Source organism: Ochotona princeps, chromosome 3 (assembly GCF_030435755.1).
Source record: "Ochotona princeps isolate mOchPri1 chromosome 3, mOchPri1.hap1, whole genome shotgun sequence".
Lineage (NCBI taxonomy): Eukaryota > Metazoa > Chordata > Mammalia > Lagomorpha > Ochotonidae > Ochotona > Ochotona princeps.
Window position 1 is genome coordinate 14862393 of NC_080834.1, and position 25833 is coordinate 14888225.

General features: G+C 43.2%; 1 protein-coding gene across 2 annotated transcripts in view; it reads left to right on the top strand.

Moving 5' to 3' along the window:
• KCNAB1 (potassium voltage-gated channel subfamily A regulatory beta subunit 1) overlaps nucleotides 1-25833 on the top strand; it is a 353486-nt gene that overhangs the window by 105913 nt on the left and 221740 nt on the right. The window contains exon 1 of one of the 2 annotated variants that reach the window (XM_004598564.3): nucleotides 23365-24180. The exons of the other annotated variant lie outside the window; for it this stretch is intronic. Within the exon in view, the coding sequence (XP_004598621.1) occupies nucleotides 23960-24180 (221 nt within the window). The 5' untranslated portion in view covers nucleotides 23365-23959. Of the gene's footprint in view, nucleotides 1-23364; nucleotides 24181-25833 lie in introns of those variants that run through there. 2 annotated transcript variants of the gene reach the window in all.

A 25833-nucleotide genomic window follows, 5' to 3' on the forward strand; every position in this document is an offset into this window, starting at 1 on the left:
GAACCTAGGCACTCTTTCCTAACACAGGCTGCAATTAAATCCTCAACTAATGTGGACCAAAATTGTGCCAGGAGTAAAGCTTATTTTGTGAGCAACAGCCAAAAATAGGAGGAATTAACAGATTAGGGAATGGTTCAGTGTTCTCACGGAACCCTGATGGATCAGTAATATTTGTTCAGCGCAGAGCATCCATTTTTGCGTACTACAAACAGAGAGGACACACAAAAGGCAGGTGGTTGTGCAGTCCTTATACAAAGTCAGCCTTCAGTCAGGTAAACAAGAACACAGCATTGACACAGACCACGAAAAGCACCACCTCTTTATGAAGACAGGCTTTCACCATGACAACCCAGGAGAACACTGAAGACTAGTGTTCATCACCACATTTCTGTTCTTTCCCTCACTGGCCCAGTCTGGCTGCTGTCATGATAGAACTCTGATTTTATTCCTTTTCTTCCAAGCAGTCACACATTGATGGGGAGGCTCAGCTGCTCCTGAAGGTGAACCTTGATGTGCCGAAGCCATGTTGTCATGTGAGCCATCAGTATGTCAACATCAACTTGGCTTTACTAGATGTGCAACTTCATGCTCCCCACCCCAGACCTGCTGCAGCCATAGTTTTGGAAAAGCAGACCAGTCATTTGGTTAAACACAGCTTTCTAAGTGATTCTGAGGCCTGCTCAAATTTCAGAACCATTGATCCAAGCTAGACGTGCAGGCTCATGCCCTCGGCTCTGTGGTTAGCTTGGGTGTGTACATGTGATGCACTTCTCATCAATGAGATATGAGGGCAAGAGACAAGAAAGATGTATTTTCTTCTTCTCTGCCTCTGATATGTTAGGACACAATGCACACTGCAGCCTGAAAACTTTGGATTTTCATGTAACAAGAGGTGTTTATGAAGAAGTCTGAATGGTAGCTGTCATTACATCTTTGAAAACCATATAATGTTAAAAATCAAGGCAAAGAAAAGCCAAATGTGAATTGCTGAATTGCTTATGCAAAAAAGTGATTTGGAATATTCTGACTGCACAAGATTTGATTGTTCTTTGAGGCTCCCAGGATCATACCTCAATCAGCCAGGAACTGGACACCAGGATGCCATCTCAAGGTCAGACACCGGCTAGCTACGGAGATGGAGCCACCCCACATTGCAATTCCCTTGGCACATGCTGTCTGCTGTGGGGGAATGGCTGTGTTTGCCTATCACTGGGTTCCCCCACACCGAGGCAGGGGGGCTCAGGCTGTGTTAGAAGCTGGGTGGGTAGCCATGGCTCAGGCCACGAGCAGAGCTGACGGGGCTCAGCTACGTGTCTTCAGTGATTATCAACAGCTCTGCCCGGGTTTATGTGGAGTCTCCCGGTGGGCTCTCAGGGAGCCATCACAGCATTTGCTATTCATTTGAGAACATGACCTTTCATCGGCTTATGTTTTCTCGACTGAGCCCTAGAGCAGATGAAGGATTAGCTACGAAGAGCTAGGCTAGGGATTTTCCCTTCCTTGCCATCTCAGAGTTAACTTTGGAATCGTTGATCTGATTTCACACAATCTCCTCTCCATCCTCTTCTGTAGCAGCAAAATCCAAAAGCATTTTTTCATTTGACCTTTGGGGCTAGGTGACATGTCCTACAAAGCAAGCGGACTGATTTTTCCTGTTCAGTTTTCTTGCCAATTGCCCAGATAAAAAAGCAAACTGCGGTGAACTTTGTTACATCGGCGGCACGTGGACACTGATTAGCAGGTTCGCTCTCTTTTCCCTGCCGAGCTGATGGTGTGGGAGCCACGTGTGCCACTCTCTGTTTTCCCACTGATTTATGGAGCAGCAGCCCATTAGTTGGAGGGTCTTTTAGCAATGTGGCCTTTCCACCCCAGGATGACTATTTATAGGCTACTTTGTTCCAACAAACCACTTTCATTCTGGCTTCTTGGTCTGAAATTGTTGGTATTGAACTATTTCCATTATCTGTGAGGGTGCCATGAGCCAGATCTTATCTTCGGCTTGAGACCATTAATATCATTGCAATTGAAATTATTTCAGTGTGGGATTTTAAGGATGAATGCACTACAGACATCACTGTCATGGAAACAAATTGGGCACGGATAGCAGGCATGGAATTGAGTTTCTGTAGACTAGAATATCCTAAATAAAACTATAAAAAGGCAGATAATACCCACCCTGTCTAGCATGGTCCCTTCTGCCTCTTGAGTTAAGTTGATGCTTCAGGTACTCCATGACGTGGCCCATAGCCTTCCTCTTGTTCTGCCTCCCCTTAACACTCTGCCATCACTCATGCAATTTGTCCCATGCTGCCTGCTACAGTCTGTGTTTGCCACCACTTCCTGGGTCTGCGTGTTAGCTCACGCTCTATCCTGACTTGGCGTGTCCTATTCCTCTCTGCCTAACCACACCTAGCAACACCCTGCTCACTTGCCAAGGCCTGTGACAGACATCACTTCTTCTGCACAACCTTCTCTGAATTTTTTCTCAGAATGAATCTCTCCTTTGTCCTCTCTCCTCTGATTACCTAAAATTCTTTTTGGCATGTATTCAATTCTGCCTTGTATTTTAGGTAACTGCTTTCTTTTTTAACTATTTTATTAATTAATTACTTTATTTATTTATTTATTAGAGAGATGGAGGGTTATGGACAGAGAGAGACAAAGATCTCTCAGCTGCTATTTTATTCTTCCAAATCCCCGGAGCTGGGAAATCACCCGGGATCTCTCACGTGGTTAGCACAGACCCAAGCTCTTGAGCTACCACCTGTTGGCTTCAGGTGTGCAGCAGCGGGGAGCTGAAATCAGCAGTGGCGTTGTAACTCAAACACAGGCACCCTGATGTGGTATGTGGACTACCTAAGCGCCATCCATATCAATCAATCAATCTCAACACTAATATAAATCCAAACCAAACAACAACCGAAAGAGAATTATGGGCCCAGCACAGTAGCCTAGTGGCTAAAGTCCTCGCTTTACATGCATCAGGATCCCATATGGGCACTGGTTCATATCCCAGCTGCTCCACTTTGCATCCAGCTCCTTGCTTGTGGCCTGGGAAAGCAATTGGGATGGCCCAAAGTCTTGGAACCCTGCACCTGCATGGGAGACCCAGAAGAAGCTCCTGGCTCTGTATCAGCTCAGCTTCACTGATATTATACTATACATATTATACTAAATTATACTGTATTATACTTTTGGAGTGAACTAGCGGATGGAATATCTTTCTGTATCTCCTCTCTGTAAATCTGCTTTTCCAATAAAAATAAATAAATCTTAAAAAGTAAAGACAATTTCAAAATGAAAATTTTTGGCAACTAAAATTGGAAAGGACCTAGGAAATTGTTTAGGGAGGAATATAACGTGGTTTGCCTGTTTCACACCATGGTGCCATGCTAACGTTAGCATCTCTAACATCCAGACGCACACAAAAAAGTTTAGGGGCTGGGCTTGTGGCACAGCTGGCACGTGCTGTCTGTGACACTGACATTACACCACAACATGGGTTCAAGTTCAGCTGATCCCCCTTCTGAATCAGCTCACTGCTATGTGCCTGAGAAGGAAGCAGAGGATGACCCAATTACTTCTCTACCAAGTAGAGCGTCTGTGTAGGAGACCAGGATGCGGTTCCTGGCTCCCAGCTTTCTAGCTCAGCTCTTGGTATTATAGCCATTTGCAGAGGGAAGCAGTTAATGAGGGATGTCCCACTCCATCTGCCTTTTTAATTGATTGATTGATTGTAGTCTAATATAGCACTCCCACAAAAGTGATCATGAAAACTCTTTATACTATATTTTGAGGATCACAAGGAATTGGGTTTGGGAGAGCACCTTGCATAAAGGCTGCTGTCAAGGTTTGCAGAGGGCTGTCACGTGGATGATGACGGCTGATGCATTCAAACTCTCTTGGGAAACTGGAATGGGAGGTATATACAATTAATCGTTCTGCAGTTCTGAATGCAGAAATAAGGATCAAGGAGCTGAGTCTCTGTTACATGAGAACAGGGGATAGTGGACACCAAAATGAAGAAAGCTACCGTAAGATTGCTCCATCACAGCGTATATGGTCACCGTATGCTCAAGCAAGCCCTTTCCTTACAAGGATTTTTAGATGACTTTAGGCTTAAGCAACTTCAAGTCCTGAAGTAATAAGGCTGCTTTTTCCCAGTACAAAGTCCCAGAATTGAGTATTATTGAATAGTCTGGTCAAATGCCCATGCCTGAGCCAATCATTATATCTTGGGAACTAAGCCTCTTCATTTGCCTGGGCTTGGGTCACATGTACACACCAGGAACTTTCCCATTGCAGACATTAGATAATGCTTTTTATTTTTTTTTAAGATTTCTTTCTTTTTATTTGAAAGGCAGATCTACAGAGAGAAGGAGATACAGAGAGAAAGATCTTCCGTCAGCTGGTTCCTTCCCCAAGTAGCTGCAAAATCTGAAACTGTGCTGATCCAGAGCCAGGAGCTTCTTCCATGTCTCCCACATGGGTGCAGAGTCCCAAGGTCTTGAGTCATCCTCTACTGGTTTCCTAGGCCTCAAGCAGGAAACTGGATGGGAAGTGGAACAGCTGGGACACAAACTGGCACCCAGATAGTATCCTGACACATGCAAGGCAAGGATTTAGCCACTGAGCCATTGTGCCAGGCCCAGATGATGCTTTCTAAAGAAGCAAGAAAGCTGGACTGGCCCAAAAAACATATTCATGGCATCTTAGTTCATTAACATTCTTACTGCTGCAAAGATTGTCCAGATAACTGTACTAACAGTCAGAGAAGCAAATTCTAGTCCTGTGGCTGCCATTTCCATTCTTGCAGTGACAGGAAGCTCATGAAAGCTCCAGGTGGGAGCCTGGTGTGCTGTTGAGCAGCCCACATTGCCAGCAAGCACTTCCTTCCCATGGGCCCAACCTGCCCACTGCCAGTTCTCTTTGGTCCTGTTTCTGCCCTACGCAATAACACACCCAAATGCCCTCCCTCCTCCACATGACAATCTTTTGAATTTCAGAAGACAGCTAACAATTAAAAATGATTACAGGGAAATTAAAAGCAGTCAATCATTTGCTAGAAGGAGCATATTTTCTCACTCACCTACATGTAGCATTAAAAAACTGACTCCTACTCAGTTAAAAGAAAAAAAACCTAAGCCAAAAATGTTAGGAATCCAAGTACCTTCTCTCCCCAGCCCCCATGCGGACGGTTTTATAACAAACAATTATATGCTATAAATAATATACCATGCTGCTGAATGAACGAGCCCTGAGGAAAGGGCAAATCCCCCACCACTTCCCCAGCATGTGTGGGACATAACAATCTGATCTGACTAGCAAGGGGACGTGGTGACTCTGCTTCCCATTGGCTTTTGTTGACTGACATCTCACTTAAAAATGTCCCTTGTAGATTTACCAACGGGTTAAGTGATCTGTAAGTGAACTTAGAAACACCTGGGGTTTAAATCAGCACCCTCGGGCTTGAGGGACTGACTCAACTGGTGCAGAAACATGTCCTTCAACCCCCAGCTGCTGCTTCCGGAGATCCAGTCCATTAAGGAGGACGGCTAATTACATAAAATGCGACCCCTTTAAGGATTTAACTGTTGAAGATCACAGAATCACCTCTTTGGCCAGGCAACTTGGAAGGCTAGAAGTTAAAAGTAGTATCTTTTCATCCTCAACATGCTTGGAGCTTTCCACATCTCGCAAATGTACACAAGCAGATGGTAAAGGAAGTGATTTGGGGGTAATGTTTTATTTTGTCTGAAAGATGTAGTTCTGCTGAGAACAGACAGAAGTAGGTGCCCCTGTACCTGCTGTTTAAAGGTAACTGCATTATCAAACTAGGAGCTTTGGGTAAACATTTAGATAGTGCAGAGTGCTAAGTCCCTGTCAGAACTGATCTTTGTGCCATTCCCCAGGGTCTTTTGCTCATCTCTGAGTTCTCTTGTGCCCACCCAGTGCCTGTGTGCCCCAAAGTTGACCTGCCTGCATCATGTGGGATCTTCTGCATAGCCAGGATCTTAACTTAGAAGCCTCAGTACCCTGGTCTGTGCTCGATGATCTCTGAGATAACCTTAGAGGCCTTGTCAATCCTTGTTACGTCATCTCCCATTTCACAAAGTGGGCAGCTGTGAGGCTGCCTTGCCTCTGGAGTTATCGTGAGCAGTGGCTACACTGCCATCCCTGGAGACCCTCTTGGACCTAGTGTCATGCCCTCGAAGGCTCTTCTCTGAATTCCCTTAGACTCTCTCTCAATCTATTGTGATGTACAATGCGCAGACTGTGGGGTTGGGTTGGCGTAAACGGTAAAACCACCACCACCTGCAATGCAGCATACCTTGTGGGCACTGGTTTGAGAGTCAGCTTCTCTACTTCCAATCCAGCTCCATCCTCATGGCCTAAGAAAGCAGTGGAATATGGCTTAAGTGCTTAGATCCCCTGCACCCATATGAGATATCTGGAACAATGTGGCTGCAGCCTGGCCTAGCCCCAGCCATTGAAGCCATTGCAGCCATTTGGGGAGTAAGCAAATAGAGGGAAGTTCTCTCTCCTCCTCCCTTTTCTTCGTCTCTGTGAAACTCTGGTTTTCAAATAAATAAATCTTTTTAAACGGATGTTAGATCCTTCTGGAGAACCGCCACAGTACAGTAATTAAACTCATTGTTCTTTCATTTTCTAAATTGTTTACTTGTTTGAAAGGGAAACCGAGGCAGAGATTTGAAGTAATCTTTCATCCACTGGTTCTCTCCATAAATGCCTCCAGGGCTGTGTGAAGATGAAGGCATGGAACTCATTTTTAGTTCCTCCTGTGGGACCCAATTGCTGGAGTCATCATCTACTCCCTCCTGGGATATGTATTATCAGACGCTGGAAATGGAGGCAGGATTCAGACTTCAGCACTCTAATAAAGGATGCAGGCGTCCCAGGCGATGACTTTACTGCTGTGTGAGATGTTGCCCCTCACCCTTCTTCCTGGTTTGGTCTGGAAAATCATCTTGGATACTTCCTAGAACCCGAACCTCCCTCTACTATGACTTGTAGTAAATTCTTTGTTCTGATCAAACTATGTTGATTCTCTGAAAATTGCACCCCTCTACTCCAAGACTCGAGCTTGGACATGCTGAGGCTTTGAAACTTCTTCAGATTTCTCTCACCTGGGCAGGGTTTTCCCTTTTACCTACTCCACGCTGAAAACTGAGGAGGGGCTCTGGAATTCCTTTATCTCCACAAGGTGTATTTTCCAAAGAGAACACAACCGCCTTCTATTGCCTCCTAGAAATCTCATTATTCATCATGGACTTTACAGGTAATGTCTGTTTCTTGGGCTTGTTCACATTCCACAGAGAATCATTTACAAGTTCACTTGTGTCTACCAGGTTCACTAATTCTCCTAGTAACCATTTTTATTCTAAACTTGCCTGGAAATCATCCTCCAATTTTCGTCTCCCTGTTATTTGGCTAAGCTTCAATCACCTGTCTCCTCTTAGAGTCTCATACTTTACAGGAGTCCCATGCTTATGCATGTTAATAAGTTGGGCGGGTTTTTCTCCAATTAATCTGTTTTGTCCATTTTGGCATACCTTCAGAAAGTGAAGTAAAGGTTTTTCATTTGCCCCATGCTATCCTTCTGCAATGTAAAGTCATAAAGAATAAGCCCCACTCAGGAATGGGATTTTGCATTTTTACGAATAAGCGTGAGAGTTCTAGCTTCTCCAGCCTTACTCTGCTGCTGGTGGTGGTGGTGTTATTCTGATGAGTACGCAGGGATGTCTCATTGGGGCTCTAATTTGGAATTTCCTAATGACTATTGAGAGTGACCTTTTCACATACTAACAACTCATTTTATTTTCTTTTGTAAAATGTCTGGAAATTTTCCACCAGTTTGTTTTTCAGTTGGATTATTTATCTTCTTTCTATTGAATTGTCAAGTATTCTTCCTATATTTTGGATAGAGACACATATATTACTTAAAACATTTCCCCTAAAAATTAGGGTGTGGATAGTATTTGCATTTACTTAACAATATCTCTTATAGTGAAACAGTTTTCATTTTTATGAAGCCTGATTTATCATTGTTTTCTTCTTTGGGTGATTTGCTGTCATGTTTACTAAGCCAAATATGAAAAGGCTTTTCCAAAATTTTAACTCTACAATATAAATCTACAAAACATAGCGAGTTTTACTTTTGCATAGGATTTGAGATTTGAGATTTTTTTTAACGTTCTAAACTTATCACTTTTTAAAAACTTATCACTTCTTTTAAAAGGCTGTCTTTTCTCAATTGAGTTATCTTGGCATTACTTTGAAGGAATAAATTTATAGTTCATAAGGGTAAGGCCCCATTTCTGAATTCTCTGTTCTGTCCCAGTAATCATTGTCTATCTTTTACCAAGCTAAAAGTTTGTAATTATTATTGCTTGGTAGTAAATTTTGAAATCAGATAGTATAAGTCCTTCAGTCTCGTCCTTGCTTTTCAAAATTGTTTGATTTTTTGCATTTTCATGTAAATTTTAGAATCAGCTTGTCAACCCTTTTCTTTAAAAAAAAAATGATTTATTTATTTTATTTGAAAGGCAGATTTACACAGAGAAGGAGAGACAGAGAAATTTTCTAAGTGACCGCTCCAAATGGTCACAGTGACTGGTTTTAGGCTGGGCTGATGCCAAAAGCCAAGAGCTTCTTCCAGGTCTCCCCATGAGTAGTAGAATTCACGCACTGGGGCCATTTTCTGTTGCTTTCTCAGGAGCATGAGCTGAGTGCTGAGTGGAATGTGGAGCAGCCAGGACATGCACCTATGTAGAAGGCTGGCATCTTAGGTGCTGTCTTAATGCACATTGCCACAATACCAGCACAGCTTGTCAATTCTTACAAAAATTTTTTTGCAAGAGGGATTTTGATGGAGATAACATACAATTTCCAGCTTAATTTAAGGAGAATTGCTACCTGTATAATATTGACTAATCCAATGAAAAAGCATGAATACTATATCTTCCGTTCAATTTCTGAGCAAAGTTTTATAGTATTCAATATAGAAAACTTAGGTTTTTAACAATGTATTTCTAAGTATCTTATTTCTTATGTAATTGCGAACAAAATTATTTTCTTCATTTTATTTCTACATTGTTTATTGCTAGTACTTAGAAACAATTGATTTTTGTATATTCTGTGACTGCTAAATTTACTCATTAGTTCTACTAGATTTGATGAATACTTTAGAATTTTCTGCGTACAGAGTATGTCATCTATAAATACATTTTTACTTCTTTTCCAATCTGAGTGTCATTAATTTAGCTTTATTTTTTCTATATTAACTATAACTTCTGTAATTGAATAGAAATGGAAACATAGCTTTACTCTTCATGGTAGGAAAAAAGCAGTCTTTTAGTTTGTATATTACATCATGTATATGATGTTAATACAGATATTCAAAAATAAAAATGCAGCCTAAAAGGTTAGGTAAGTTCTCCTTAGCTCCTCGTCTGGGGAAGCGTTTTATCATGAATGAATGTTTCAGATGCTTTTTCCAGGATCTATTGCCTTGATCACATTATTTCCCTTCATTCTGCTAGTATGTCATCTTACACGCACGTATTCTGGTTGGTAATCCAATCAATAAACTACTTGGCTACGGCTGATGATTCTTTTCGAACGTGGCAAGACGTGATTTGCGGTTGTTCCTCAACTTCAGTTAAAGGTTTTAACTGTGCTCACAAGTGAAAACTGACCCATGCTGTTTGCTGCTTTCCTTTCCCACCCAGGCTGATGATCTTTGCCTTCGCATTTAGACCAGCTGCATTTAGTGTGTTTATTAATATGTCTTGGTTTACACTTACCACGATGCAGTTTATTTTCTAAATGTCTTCCTTCCTTTTTCTTATTTGGTTTTTCTCCCCAGCCTGCCTTTAAAAAAATCATTTATTATTTATTTCACAGAGGTACAGAGATAGAGGGAGAGAAAGAGCGAGGGATCTTCTATCGACTGGTAAATTTCCCAGCACTGGGCCAGGTTGCAGCCAGGAGCCAGAAACATCGTGTGGGTCTCCCACATGGGTGGCAGGAGCCCAGACACTTGGCACATCCTTTCTGCTTTTCTCAGGCCAGTAACAAAGAGCAGAATCAGAAGTGGTGCAGCTGGAACTTGCTCTCATACAAACACGGGATGCCTGTATTATAGTCAGTGGCCTTACACACCTTGCCACAAGAGCAGGCCCCTTATTGGGTTTCTCTGATTGGCTTCTTTTGTGCTAAATCTTTCAATTTGTTGATTTTAATACTATTTCTGAGAGTGGTTTTCTTAGTGAGTCCTATAATGATTGTACTAAGCACACTATTCCAGCACAGTCTACCTCAGATTAAAATTTAATTCAAGGGGTTGGTACAGTGGCTCAACAGGTTAAACCTTGGCCTTGCAGCACTGGCATCCCATATGGGGGTACATGTCCTGGCTGCTCTGCTTCCAATCTCCCTCCATGCTGATTGCCTGAGAAAGCAGGGGAAAATGCCCCCAAAGCCTTGGGCCCCTGGACCCATGTAGCCGACCTGGAAGAAGCTTCTGACTTCAAATCAACCTAGCTCTGGCCATAGCAACCATTTATGGCAGTGAACAAGCAGATAGAAAATGTCTCTATCACTCTGTTACCACCTCCTATCATTTCTCCTTTTCTCTGTAAAGTTGCTTTCAAATATAAAGTCAAATAAAACAAAATAAAATAAATAAAATAAAAAAGATAAAGAGATCTTCCACCACTGATTCACTTGCCGAATGCCCAGTCAGGGCTTGGCCAGGCTGAACTTTACCCAGGTTTTCCACATTGGTGGTAGGGGCCCAGGTACTTAAGCCATTATCTGCTACTTTCCCAGATACGTTGGCAGGGTGCTGTATGGGTCCTCCAACAGGCATTTCCTCTTGCCATGCTGGCATCTCAAGTGTTAGGCTAATGTGCCGAGCAGCAACGTCAGCCTTTTTAAAAAGTAAGTTTGTGATGCTTTTGAGTCTTTTCCTGCTCCTTGACCTCAACTTGAATCTTGCAACTGGAATCCTCTGCTTTTACAAATCTTTTTTCACTCTAGCTTTAGGCCATCTAACACAGTGACTGCCAGACTCCAACATCTACTTCTATCAACATGAGGCTTCAAGATTTTACCAGCATCAACAACAACAACAAAAGGCATTCACTTAAAAACTTGGAGTAGCCATGATTAGGAAAACAGCTTATAACAAAAGCATCATTTATAGGGAGTTTATCAGTGCTTGCTATTTTCCTAGTAACCTTCCATTCTATTAGATTCATTGCTCTTTTTACTTTTCAAGTATTACAGGAGCCATGATATTATAATTCCTGGGCCAATGATGCTCATTCATTGGGTGACTCCTTTCTCACAATGAGTTCAGTGCTTAAAAATCCTGCCAGGTAGAACATCCCTTTAGGATTTGATTCTTCTAGGCCATGACTTCTGTGTCAGGACAAAGCGCTTCTGTGCGGGGTATTGGTAGGCCTACACAACTTTATTTTATCTGTAGGAATTTCTGTTCTTTTCCTTCTCTTGGTCCAATGTAGAGTCCACCGCCTTCTAGGAGCTGCTCAGTTCTGGGTTCTGAGGCCATACCCTCATACAGTCATGTTGTCTCTTCAGTTTCTTCTCTTGTCAAAACAATCCATTGCCTTCTCCACATAGATCTCTACCCTTCTTGCATTTAAATCTTGCTTTCCCCATACTGACTGTGGTTACTGGTTGGTGGCTCCCAACATGTCCACACCCTAATCGCTAAAACCCATGAACAGATCTTATTTAGGAGACTTGTCTTGGCAGATAATGTGTAGAATCTGTAAGTAAGATTGGCCAGGTAATCCCTACATCCAATGTCAAGTGTCCTTACAAGAGAGTCAGAGAAAGAGAAGGAAAATACAAACCATATGGGTAAGGAGGCCACGTGAAGGCAGAAGCACAAATAGAAATGATGCCAGGACAAGAAACATTGCGCATGCTGAGAAGCTGGAAGAGGTGTGGAATGCACTGTTCCCGAAAGCCTTTTTGGGGAGTGAAGTCCTGCTAAGAGCTCAATGTCTGAGTTTGGTCATCTGGAATTAGGAGAGAAGAAATTTCTGCTGTGTGAAACTACAAACTTGGTTTAAAACACCAAGTTGACACTAATTTATTATGATGGCCCTAGGAAACAAGTACTCTAACCATTCCCTCAAATTGATGAGACACTTCCCTGGGGAGTTCAGTCATTGGATTAAGTTTAAGCTTTTTGCATCTAAGTCTTCCACATTTGATCTTCATTATGCTTCTGTTTCCCCAACACCTTCCTCATTCCTGTTCCTTTGCCATTATTCTTGACATGGACATAGAAATGTCACAGTGTATGACTCCCATCTTCTTATACTTCATTACCATGCAGCTATGCAAAACACAAGTGCAAGGAAAGGCAGAGGATGGAGCAGGATACTCCAGGCAAGCCGTAATTGTCAGAAATGCCCCAGAAATTTTGGCATTCTGGCTCCAATTCTTTTTTAAAGATTTATTTATTTATTTATTTATTTATTTATTTAAAAGGCAGCATTTCTGAGGGAGAAGGGGAGACAGTGATCTCTCATCCCCGGGTTCGCTCTTCAAATGGTCCCAATAGTCAGAGTTGTTCCAGGCTGAAGCCAGGAGTGGGAAGTTTCTTCTGGGTCTCTCATGTAGATTCAAAGGAGCAATGAACTGTCTCATCTTCACTGCTTTCTCAGGCTCATTAGCAGGCAGCTGGATTTTAACTGGACAGCTGGGACTAGAAGTGACCACTCTATGGGATGCTGGCGCAGTAGGTAGAAGCTCAATCACTGTACCTCAGCACTGGCCCCATGACTCCACTTCTATAATCTTCCTGTAGATTCCCCCTGTTCTAACGCTGGCCCAGACGCTGGTTTATGCTGTTTATTCAGTTAGTGCAAAGTAGTATAGAAGCTGTTTACCCTGGCTTGTGACAGATTGAGACAGATCCTTTTCTCCTGAGGAGCTCAGCTCACATAATTGGATGAACAAAGAGATTGTAGCAGTTCTTCTCCCTTCGCTAGAGGCCAAGGACAGAGTCAACCAGACTTGGTTGGTAGAATTCATACAGACCTTTTTATATTGCATGTTTAATTGTCACAGCACTGTTGGCTTGACTCCCCAGCAACAATCTTTAGCAAATTCACAGAACAGCAAACCAACAGTGATTTGTTCTGCTACATTGTTATCCATGGCAGTCAGCAAAGATCATAAGTCATTTTCTGAATATACTGACCCTAGATGCTTGTTTGTCAAAAAGAAAACCAAGCACACTGCTCTATTGGGTACTGTGAACCAAACAGAAAAAGTAAGCTTTATTCCTTCCAGAATAAGAACCCTATTACTTCCAGTAACATTTCTTTTTTTCCAAGGCATCTCTTCGCTTGTTGTTTTATATAATAGAAGTAATAAGTACTCACAAAGGGAAATAATTTTACCAACAAAAAGATACGAATTACCTATAATGCCAGACCTATAACTACCATATTTGAATGTATATTCTAGCCCCTTTTTTCAGAGATAGATGATGTTTGCTTCAAACAGACTCGCTGTACATGATTTTGTGAACTGCTTATCTAGCTCACAGTGAAGAGCACACATTTTTTCCATCACTTTACACTTTCAATGGGCAATTGGAATAGCCTTCCTTAGCAGGCTTTACCATATGGCCAGCTGAATGCAGCAATCTCCTGCTATCTTCCTGCCCTGAGTGTCTCATATCACAGGCTACCTTACACCTGGCTCCCAGTTTCATCTTCCTTGAACACTGCTAACATTGTTCTGCCCTATCAGCGTCCTCTTCTGATTGGCCATAAAAGAGGAGTCTTCATCTAGCCCTTTTCCTCAGGCTGTTGTTAACAGACCTCTGTTGGTTTATGTATATTCATTTGCATTGCTGACTACATAAAACCTCTTCCAAAGAAGGTTCCGTCCAAAGTGGTTTGCTCACTATTCCCCTGTAAGACCGCCTGATCTCTTTTTCTGCTGATGCTGTCTCCTCCCCATGCTGTTCATGCCTAGCTTCTGTTTTGTTGTTACTGCTCATATCCTTTTAGACATTACCATAGTTTCTCAAATTGTCCCAATTCTTTTCCTCTCAAGTATGTATCAGTTATAACAGTTGTTCTGATATAGACTGGCAGCCCAGCCACCCAGAGAATGCTGGTCATATTCTGAATTAGAAATGGGCCCAATGAAGAGAGATGGAGTCCTCCACCTCTTTGTCTCCTTGGGATATAGCTCTTGTCCCCTAAGCAAAGAAAAATGTATATTCATGATGGAGATGACAATAGATCTAAAATACATCATTCAGTCACACCTTGTTAATTCCTGTGGTGTGTTGATGCTATAAGCCCAATGGATGTCAAAATCCATGGATGCTTATGCCTCCTTTAAAATAGTGCAGTATTTGCATAGAACCCATGCATAGCCTCTCATTGATGTATGCAGTCTCTAGATTACTTATTCTTAAAAAGATTTATTTATTTTTTATTGGAAAGGCAGATTTACAGATAGAAAAAACTTCTGTCTGCTGGCCCACTCCTTAAGTGGCCTCAAAGGCCGAAGCTGAGTCCATCTGAAGCCAGGAGCCAGGAGCTTCTTCTGGGTCCCCATGTGGGTGCAGGGTCCCAAGGCTTTGGGCCATCCTTGACTGCTTTTCCATGCCACAAACAGGGAGCTGGATGGAAAGTGGAATAGCCAGGATATGAACCAGCACTCAGATTGGACCCTGGCATGTACAAAGCAAGAATTTAGCTCCGACGCATCATGGTGGGCTTTCTAGATTACTTATAATAGCTGAAAAAATGGAACAGTTTTGCAAATAGTTGATATAATGCGTTGTTTAGGGAATAATGACAAGGTAAAAAAAATCAAAGAATTCCTAAATCGTAAGATGTTGACAAAATCTTGTCAATGATGACAATGGAAGTGTGTGTTAATGAATGTCGTGCTTTCCTTCTCATTCGTCCATGTCTATTTCTTCTCAGTTCTATACCCAGGTTTTGCATGTGCTTGAGAGAAATATTTTATCTTTCTAAATTATTTCTGTAATGAACTTGTACGAATTAGATAATAATTTTTTTATTTATTTCATTTGACTTCCAAAAGTAATCTGTGTATGTTGTATAAACTTCAGACAATACAGTACTCCGTGATGTAATGAATCCAAAGATGACAGAATTGAGCTTTCCAAAATTACAGAGCTGTTTGATGAGTGAAGAGCATCTGTGAATACAAGTCAGTGTATCTAGATACTGGTTTAGACTCTACCTTTAACTTCTTCTGCGATACTGGATAAGTATCCCCCATCCCCTCCCATTGGCTTCATGGAAGTATAATTAACATATAAAATTGCACATATGTAAGGTATACAATTTGATGACCCGCTATCTGTACACATTGTGAAATACTAAAAGTCAAGTGAACGTAGCCACATCTCATATAATTGCCATTTCCTTTTTTTTTTTGTGGCAAGAACATTTAAGCTTACTCTCAAAAAATTCTGAGTGTGCAATATGGTGTTGTTAACTATAGTCACAGTGTCATACATTAAATCTTTGTATTTCACTCATCTTGCATAACTGAAACTTTGGAACCTTTCATCAATATCTCCACATTTCACCCTATGCCATGCTTCTGGCACATGCCATTCTGTGAATTTGGGTTTTCTAGATGCTAAATAAAAGTGAGATCATAAAGTACAAGCACTTGTCATCCTACGTTTGGCTTATTTCACTTAGTGCATGCTCTTTATGTTATTGTGAAGGACAGGATTTCCTTTCTGTTAATCCTAAACAACATGCCATATTTTTTATATACTCACCTGCTGACAGACACTTGGGTTGTTCCATATCTTAGCTATTATGCATATTGCCACAATGAACATGATTCTATGTATGTAATTTCCTTTTCTTTGGATATGTATTTCCAGTGGTGGGATTGCTGGATCATATGGTGGTTTTAATTTATCGAGGAACTTCCTTATTAACTTCCTGTTTCTCTTGCTCCGGATCGTTCTAGCAGTTAGACCATCTTTCATTCACACCAGCAGCAGACCAGGGTCCCCACATCCTCACCAGTGCTCATTATTTCCTGTTTTTTTGATGATAGCCAAGCTATGACAGATGGGAAGTGTCAGGGAGCTCGTTTCCTGTGTCCCTTGAATGGCTTCGTTCTAGATCTAATGAAGGGCTGATGTGGTCTGGGAGTTGCCAAAGGGAAGGATGTGAATAAGAAAAAATAACTCATTGGATTTTGGATATGCTTCTCTTACAACACTCTTCCTTCCAAAATCTGTGGAATAAAGAAAAGTGAAGAAGTACACGGTATTAGTCTACTTTTCATCCCTTTCAGGTCATAATTAGATCAAAACTCAACCCTTAATCAATCATTATCATTAAATCATCAGTGCTTAAGCAATTTCTTGAGGTCGGGGGGAACAAGTCCTGCTGTACACATAATGTACACCTTTTTGTAAATGTATTAGAGAGGTAAAGAGATATGTGTGTAATAATGACTTTCCTCTCTCTAAGAAGATGGATATACTTAAACTGAAACAGGTGGATGAATTTTAGAATATTATTTTTTGAAAGCGCTGATGATTTATTATTTTTTCCACTCATTGTGCAAACTTGGCTTTATGTGAGAAATTCTTGCAGGGTATAATTCACTTTTCCTCATTGTACAAGCATTGAACCTGAATACTTGTGTCACTCCACCTATAGAACATTTCATTTTGAGTCCAGTCGATTTAGATGCTCAGCAAAGGCATTTTCCCCCTTTCTTTCTTTGTTTCCCCAGGAATGAAATAATGGATGTGGAAGCTTTCAACACAGCACCCGAAATACAACACACATGCTCTTCTGCTTTCCTCCCTTTCTTCATTCCAGTTACAGTATTTAAGATTTAAATTGCCACAAAATGGTAGCCTAATATATGCTAAAAATCATCACTTCTTCAAGTCTTCAATCCCCGCCCTTTTTTGCTGAAATTGTGAAATAATTTCTAATTGCTGCTGACTGGGTTGTCAGCATGTTATGGTCGTCCGTACTTGTAAATGTGCATCAAGTGTCCCAGAGCAAATACTAACAACTTGGAATACATTTCAGGGACAAAAGCAGGGTATGATTTAACAAAAAGGCTGAATCACCAACACTAGGAATGACTACATAGAAAGTTGTGGTCCTCAAATTGCTGACTGCAAGTGAAACATACAGAAATTCCAGACTCAGAACATGAACACATTTTGGAAACACTATTTCCTTCCTTTTATTCTTTTTATGTAGACTCAGGACTGGAATTTGCGGGATACAGAATCCAAGTCCAAAAAGTTTTAGTTAACTGAAAATAAAAAGTTGAAGTGGTAAGAAGCATGGTGTCATAATTAATCAGTCACATTGTATATTTTAGCGATACATGAAATATTAGAGTGTCTTCTGGTGATGGTACCCCAATCAGATTGGATGAAGTATAGTAATTCCAATTATTTTTGAAAATAAATTCACTGTGTGTTAAAGCTTTTTAAGGAAGCCTTTAACCCGAAATCATGGCAAATATTTCTGACCATCTTTTTGTAATATTATAATGTTAAAAGATGACATTAATAGCTAATAATTCAGGAAGAATTAGAAATCCTTGTTAAAATAAAGAGACTGTGTGTCCCTGTTTCCTGTCAGTGTGCATCCAGGTTTTGGATGAGCTTATGGTAAATTATCTACCATGAAGGACCCTGGACAAAATTATTTGAATGTGTGAATTTCCTGTTTTTCCATAGCTGCTTCCTATAAAACTATGGCACCTTGCTTTGAACACACAAAATGATAGCTAAATATTGGAGATCTGTTGATGCATTTGGTGTTGTCAGAAGTTTTAAATTCACCCAATAATTATCAGTGATGGTGGATTAAGAGTTAATTGAAATATTTATCTACTCTTTGACCAATTATTTTCTGGTTTGGGACAAGTGAGGAATCTGAGTTGTGTCTCAATCCAGAGTTTTCTAGAGAAGTTTTCCTGTCCTTCCAGAAAGTCAGGTAGGTAGATATCTCAAAGTTTCTTCTGTTTCCAATTTGACCCCTCAATTTTGCTTTCTTTGCTGCTCCCAAAGCTGTGCCCATGTAAATGCAGGCCCATGCTAATTCTCACGGCTGGTTCAATTTGTCAAAAGCTTAGGTTTTAAGAATTTCAGATAAATAGCAAGTTCTCACCCTAATAATTTCTCTTTCAATCACAAATGATAGGCACAAAAGTAAAAGCTTACCATCTGTACACTTGCATGTTTAAAATTCTTCCAATATCAGCAGATTCTTATCTGTTTTGGATAAATCTGGTTTTGCCTGTCTGCATAATTGAATGTTTTCCTGGCTCCTGCTGGCTGTAGTTTCCAATGGAATGTCAAGTGTAACTTCTAAGTGGACCCCACATAAAACCATTTGGATCTGACTTCACTGGAAAGAAATTGAATTAATCAGAACTTTGCCAAACAATTTGGGGAAGGGGGAATTTGAGAAATAGTAATAACATTTAGTGAAGCATTTGAAAAAGTTGATGATATACTCTAAAGGCACCAAGAAAATTTAATTGTGGAAATGCCAGACTTTTAAACTGAATGTATTTCACAGCAGGAATAAGGTTTCTTCTAAGTGATGTCGTTTACAGCCATACCACCTGAATGCACCTGATCTAGGTGATGTTTATAAAATACTATCATTTAAAGAAAGTTTTTGCAGTGAGAAATTAAGAACCATGTCTCTGGAGGTAGCTGCCACCGATACTCAAACTGGTGAGCATTACAACTCACGTTTCCTTATCGGCAGCATGGAGTTGATAAGGGCGACACCGCCCCTGGAGAGGTAGGCACTTGCAGCATCTGTGAAAAGGACCTTGAGGTGCACAGACACTGGGCATCTGACTCAGTGGCACAAGGGAGACAGGGGCAGAGGATGAGAGTCACAACCAACCCTAACTGACTCCACCCTTGCTGTCGCTTGAGTTAACTATGGGCTCTAACATGAGCATGGGATGGAAAAAAAATGGGGATGTGAAGCATTATGTCAGCCTTGTCACTGCCACCCCATGTGACTGGCATTAATGCTAAGAAATCCAATTATTGGGTAATGAATAGGGAGCAACTGAGGCCCAAGCAAAATTGAATTGCTGTAACCTCCACACTTTGTGTCATTCACAGAACAGAAGAGGATCTTAGAGACAACTTGGTGTCCTCCTTACACTTCAGCCATGAGAGATGAGGCAGAAAGAACTGTAGAGATGGCCCTGAGGTCTCATGAGAAGTGACAACGCTGAGTTGGCAGTGCCAGCCGTAATCTGCTGGCACAGGCTCTGCTGACTGCCTCCATGAAACCTTAGAGGTGCTGATTCCTGGCTTCTCCGAATGAGGCAAGATTTGAAGAGTTTTGCAAATAGGCAGAACAAAATAATAACAAGGGAAAGAACTAAAAATGTTTCCACACCACTACTCTCTGGTAAAGAATAAATAAGGTGTGTTGGGAGCTTCTCATTGAAGCACATTTGTAACATTGGTTTAAGATGTACAGAGCATAACAACAGTCTTTTGATGATCTAATAATAATTTTTAGAGGCAGCTTCTTTAGTGAGCTCCAATAGCTTTTTGTGGCCAATGACATTCAAATTTAAGCAAAAATAAATTATATCTATATTTGCTTTAGATTGTTAGGGGTGCCATTACAAAGCACCTTCTACCAGGAATCTTAAACCACAGAGAATTCTTTCCTCCCAATTTTGGAAGCTCAAGTCCAAGATCAAGGTGTTGGCAGAGTTGACTTTCTCTGAGGCCTCTCTCCTGGGCCTCTTGACAACCGTCTGTTTATTGTGACTCCACATGCTTGTCTCCTGATCTCCTCTTCTTTTCAAAAATTTATTTTAAATTTATTTGAAAGGCTTAATGGCCGAATAAGAGGAAAAAAATAGTAAATAAACAAAGAAGATCCTCTTGTCTGCTGGTTCACTCTATAAATGACTGTAATAGCCAGTTGGAAGTTGGGGGTCTAGGACTCCATCTGGGTCTCTCATGTGGATGGCACGAGTCAGGCACAGGTGCACTTCTGCTGAATTCTCAGGTGTGCTCACAGGGAGCTTGATGAAAAGTGGAGCAGCTAGGGTTCAAACTGGCAGTCTGACATGGAGTACCTGAAGCAACATAACCCTCAGTCACAACACTAGCCCTTTAATTTTTAAAAAATTATTTATTTTATTATTTGTTGATACATTTCCATAGGCTCTGGGATATCCCTTCCTCTCTCCCCAACTCCCGCCCCCTCCTCTGATTTCCCCTATATTACTACAATGGTATAGTTCTTCATAAGCAGTCATAAATCCATCATTTGAGTATTTAAGTGTATCTTGACATTGTAAGTATGGACAGTGGCAGAGTCCAGCATCCTATTATCAAGATATATTTCACAGTTCCATCACTGGCCATATTGAGTGAGGACTCAGCCTTATAATCTCATTGTATCTCAGTTACTTGTTTAATTACCATATCTCCCAATTTTGTCACATTTTTTAAGTTCCAGGGTGAGTGTAGGAGTTCAACACATGAAATTTTGGGGAACACAGTCCCACCCCTCAACATCTGCATTAGTATTGTCACTAATATACATATATTAAAGTGGATACTCTTTAAACCTGAAATGATGGTAGTGAGAACACTTCCAAATCCTAATGCAACAACACATGCATATTCCAACTCTAATTCCTCCAGCTTAATTAGCATGCGGCTTGTTTAAGAATTAAACTTATTAAGAATTAGCATTCTCTCCACCAACTGTTAACCGGTTTCAGGGCTCCCATAATGCTAAGAAGGGTGAAGATGCCTGGAGGAAGCCACCAAGCCACTGGCTGCCTGTCAGAATGCCCGCATGGCATCAGATCTAAGAAGGCATTCTGCTGTGGGCAGCAAGAAAGAGACTTGCACTGAGCATCCTCTGGCCTGAGCTCTTTGATGCTCTTTGAGCTATGGGCTAGAGGGGGGGACACTCAGCCATGTACGAGAGGTACAGACATGAATGTGGGACAATTACTCACTCCTTTGAAGTGAGCAGCTATGCTCCGACTAGGATGCACAGGTCTTCGATCCTGATTTTTTAAGGGAATCAAGTTTACCCAAGAATCTGGCAACTTCCCATCCATGCGCCTCCTGCCCTTCTTCCCTCCTGCTTTCGTTGTTTCTTATTTTCCTCTCTCACGATCATTTCTAGAGCAGGGGCTTGCCAGGCATAGGACCTCTATGGGGAATAGAGAGGCGGCGCGGCTACGCCGGCTGTCATGCTTTATGCTCATGTCCGGCTCCCTGCTCTGGTTCTGGCTTTGCCTTCAGGCATTGCTCTGCTCATTCTTGGCAAAACTGAAGCCCTTTTGGCTAACAGCGTCCAGACTGCCCTTTCCTTCTGAGCTCTCCATCCTCCCTGTGCGTTTGGTACTGCTATCCCCACAGCCCTTGGCACCCCCTCATCACCTCCTCCTCTCCCAGTGCCCAAACTGAAGGCACCAGGCTGCCGACCCCTCTGGCCAGATGGCTGTCACTTCGCTCTGTCTCGCTGCCCAGCCTGCTTCATTTGTCCGCTCTTTGAGTTGTTCCCTCTGATTCCTCCCACTGCTTCCTCTTCTCATTTGACTCCTTTCCCGATACACATTGATCATCTCTGATGAGCCGGCTTCGTGTGAAGCAAACAAAGGTTCTTCCTCTCTGCCCACTGCTGTCTGTTCCAGGAGGTGATGATGGGCCCCAGGTCCTCTGCCATGAGCCGTGGGTAGAAAGAAGGGGCTCTGGGTTCACTTGCACTTACTCCTTCTGAAGCTGCTTCCTAATAACTGAACATTAATCACCCCTTCTGTTTTAAAGAGTGGGATGGATGTGGCCGATAGGGATAGGAGTCCTCTATGTGATTTTGGTCTTATCTATAGGCCATCAAATGGTAAGCCTTATGTCTGGAATAGAATTCATTTTGTAGGAATTGGAAACATCATCCTTCCAACTTCACTTCCCTGGAAAGAAGTGATGACAGCAACTTTCTCCTCATGTAGCCCCATGGTCAGAGTCATTGCTTGATGGCCCTTAAGCTGCCAAAGCCTGGGATAACTGTCTCCCCTCCTTGCCTGCTAATCTTATCCAAAGGCTTTTCCATACCCCAGGCTAAGCCCTGCCCTACTCCAAGAGCTGCCTCAGCTACCTTGTGTTCCTCAGCACCATCCAGGGACACAGCAGAAGCCTGGGAAATGGGTCAGAACGCAGAACCTTCCCCAGGCCCCCTCTCCTTTCCTGCCTCACTCTGGTTACTGAGCGTCTGCAGGACTCACTCCAACACAACATAATGCGCCCTCCAGGCCAGACTCATTAACCCCGTTAGGACTGGGTATTCTGCTCTTCCCAGGGCCACAGTGCTTCATGGCCCCTCCATACTGACCTCTGCTGCATGGTAGCGATGGTGTGTAGAGAGACTGCAGATTTAGATGCTGTCTCCTACCTTTAGGAAGCTAATTTCACAGAAATCCTGGTTTTATTGTTACTAACTCCATGAAAGGGTTTTATGCCCTTGCACACTGGAGGGGAAGGTAAGCTGTCAGCCTACTGGTACTTGGCTTGGTTAAGCCACATGTATTGAATGGTTACTCTGCATCTGTCATTGCGCCAGACAACGTTCCTGCTTCCTGTGGGTTCAGAGCCCACAGGGCTGTCTTCTGGTCCTCCTTAGCTCAGAGGTAGAGCTTGTCCTCAGGGCCTGGTCACAGGTGTTTGCTTGGCTAGCGAGGTGTACAGTTCTGTCACAGGGCCAGGCCCACCCTGGGCGGTGATGTGGGACCTGTTGTTCACTTCCTGGATGGTACTGAATTGTTATGTCTTCCCCCATGCCAGCCCCTACTACAAAGATTTCGCAGGAAGTTATCAGGCTTGATCCAAAAAGTCTGCACTGTGGCTGCTCAGGAAATGCCAAACTTAGATTCTGAAGCACTAACTAGCAGAGGGCAAAGGAAGCCCGCAAGGCGCGTGGCAGAGCTTGCACGCGGTGTCTCAGCAAGCCAGTCCCAGCAAGCCAGTCACAGCAGATTCACGTGTTAATTCCGCGGCAGAAGCACCCCCACCTGGCCTTCCGACACTTCCAACTGTTGTGCTGCGGCAGGGCACAGCCAGCAGAGCCCTTCTTCCCGGAGCAGACCTCCTGCTTCTGTGACAGCAAGCCTCGTGGACGTGGTCCTTGCCTCCCCGTGGACACAGAGCGAGGTGCTCCTTAAAGGGCCCTCGTGCTCAGCAGGCGGGCTTCCGCCCCAGAATGAGTGGGGAGGGGTCCTGAGGAGCTCCCACGTCCTCCTGGCGCGGGGGAGGGAGGGAGCCGCAGCTCGCGTGGACCAGTGCGCGGGTCGCCGGAGCTGGGCTTGCAGTTGGCGGCTGCTTGGGGCGCTGCCTGCGGTGCAGAGGGTGCGGGCGGCGCGCCTTGCGGTTGCCTGCGCTGCCGTGAGCCGGCGCCCAGCAGCGCGCCCGCAGTCAGGCCCCGCGGACTGCTCCGGGCAGGGCCGCCCGCGTGCGCTCATCATGAAGGCTCAGCGCTAGGCTTCTGCAGCAGCCTCCGACTGCTTGCATTTGGCTGTGTGCTTTAGCAGAGCCTCCTGCCCGGCAAGAGCTCCCAGTCGGATCCGCGATCCAGCTGCTGGGACAACTTGGAGATCGCCTGGTTGACTTCTCTGGGAGCTCGGGACTCTATCCTGCACCGCAACCGCCCCCTGACTCCTTGACCGGCTCGGAAGTCAGCTGCCAGGGCTTGTCCCACGGCAGCCCTGAGAAGCGGGAACCAGGAGGGGCTGCAGGTGAAGCAGAAGCCCCCGATTGCTGAAGCTTTCACGATTATCGCTGTTCTGGGGTTCTCAGAGGCTCCGTGCGCTGCCTGGGGAAGCAATGCAAGTCTCCATAGCCTGCACAGAGCACAATTTGAAGAGTCGGAATGGTGAGGACCGACTTCTGAACAAGCAGGGCTCCGCCGCCCCCAATGTGGTGAACGCAGCGCGGGCCAAGTTCCGCACGGTGGCTATCATCGCGCGCAGCCTGGGCACGTTCACCCCTCAGCATCACATTTCTCTCAAAGAGTCCACGGCCAAGCAGACTGGCATGAAATATAGGTATGGATGTATGCTTCCCTCTCCCCGGGGTGTCCGTGTTTGTACAGGTGCGATGCGGACAGAGCAGACAGGAGGTCGCTTTTGATGAGTGACCTGCTGCTTGGTGGGTTGCTCAGTTTAGAATTCTCGGGTGTTTCTAAGATAGTTCCTTGAACGGTGGAAAAGCTCGTGTTTGCGCGTGTATTCTCTCTCTCTCAGCCCATTTTGTGAATTCCAATGTGTTACTAACCTGTTAGGATCTGTGTCGATTCCAGAAACAATAGGATAGGATAAACAAATACACAATAATCGGAAAACGGTATTTAGACTAGGGTAGTCTTCAATGGCAAGTGTGTCCAATTTCATGGCAGATTCGCTTCTGCGATTATACCATCAAAAATAGTTTCCCCGTCTCGTCCTGCACTCTTTTCAAAGATTGAGATAGCAAATGCTGTGCAAAGCCTTCAAGGAAGTTTTATTGCAGCAAGAAACCCCTGTAATGCAAATTACATTGAGCACTACTGTATTGAAGCCTAAGTCACGCTTGAGATACAATGTAGATCTTGGGAGACGTGGAGGGAAAGCCAATTGTTATGAGCCTTCCAGCCTCACCAGACATTTGCAAGTTCCCTCTTGCTGTTCATTGCTTTTCATAGTTATAACTCTTCTTGGGAATAACAGATGTTCTCTTTAATAAGGAATGACTTAAATTTGATAAGTAGAAAATTTCATTTTTCAATTATGCAACTTCTGTAGCCTCATTATAGCTGCTTTGTAGCAAGCTTTCCTGGCTTTAGTTCTTGAAAACTGCTGCTTCTAGTTGGTAGAAATGTTTGGGAATGTGAAGGAGAGATGCTACTGCCAGCTTCTAAGAGCTTTCGTTACTCCAGTTTGGAGATGTGATCTTGGTAACTATTTGCGTTTAACTGTCTGCTGTCTTTGTGAGCTAATGTTCTAGGATAGGATGGACTCATAATATTTAAAGTAATGCACGCAAAAAGACCATGCTTTCCGTGCATAGCTGTGAAAAACATGAAATCTATTTCTATAAAAGTTGCCCTTGAGATAAGTTTCTCTGAGGAGTAACAGGTAAGGTTTCTTATTGTATAATATCAAGCAAAGCAACTTTGTTGTGAAGTGTTTTTTGGATCCATGAAGAAAAAAAAAGCACTCAAGTGAGAAAAAACAAAGTAACCATAGCTTTGTTATGTTTGCAGTCCCAACTGCAGTACAAACACAAGCCAACTCCAACTGGCTCATTGAAGTGTCTCCTCTGCTGGTGATGGGAGGGAGGCTCCATAATGATGGTGCCCTGAATGAGACTGCAGTCTCCAGTTCATTGACCTCCTCCAGCACTGCTGCTATGGCACACACCCAGCTTGCCCTGTGAACACCACAAGGCTCTGCATTCGGCTCAGCTGCTGCAACCTGGCCAAGCTGCTGCCCTCCCCGGCAGAGACCCAGGGGCAGGACACTGCAGAGTGAAAGCAGGTCCCAGAAGCCCCTGGGCTTGTGGCCACCAGCATGTTGGCAGCCCTGGGAACCTTCCCTTTGGAAAGCAGAAGCATTCATGGAACGTGCCTCTTTGCTTGTGGCAGGGTTGCTTATGGACGACTGTTGGAAGAGTCTGCTGTTCCAAGGCTGTTCAGAAACTGGAGGCTTTCCTTTTAGGTT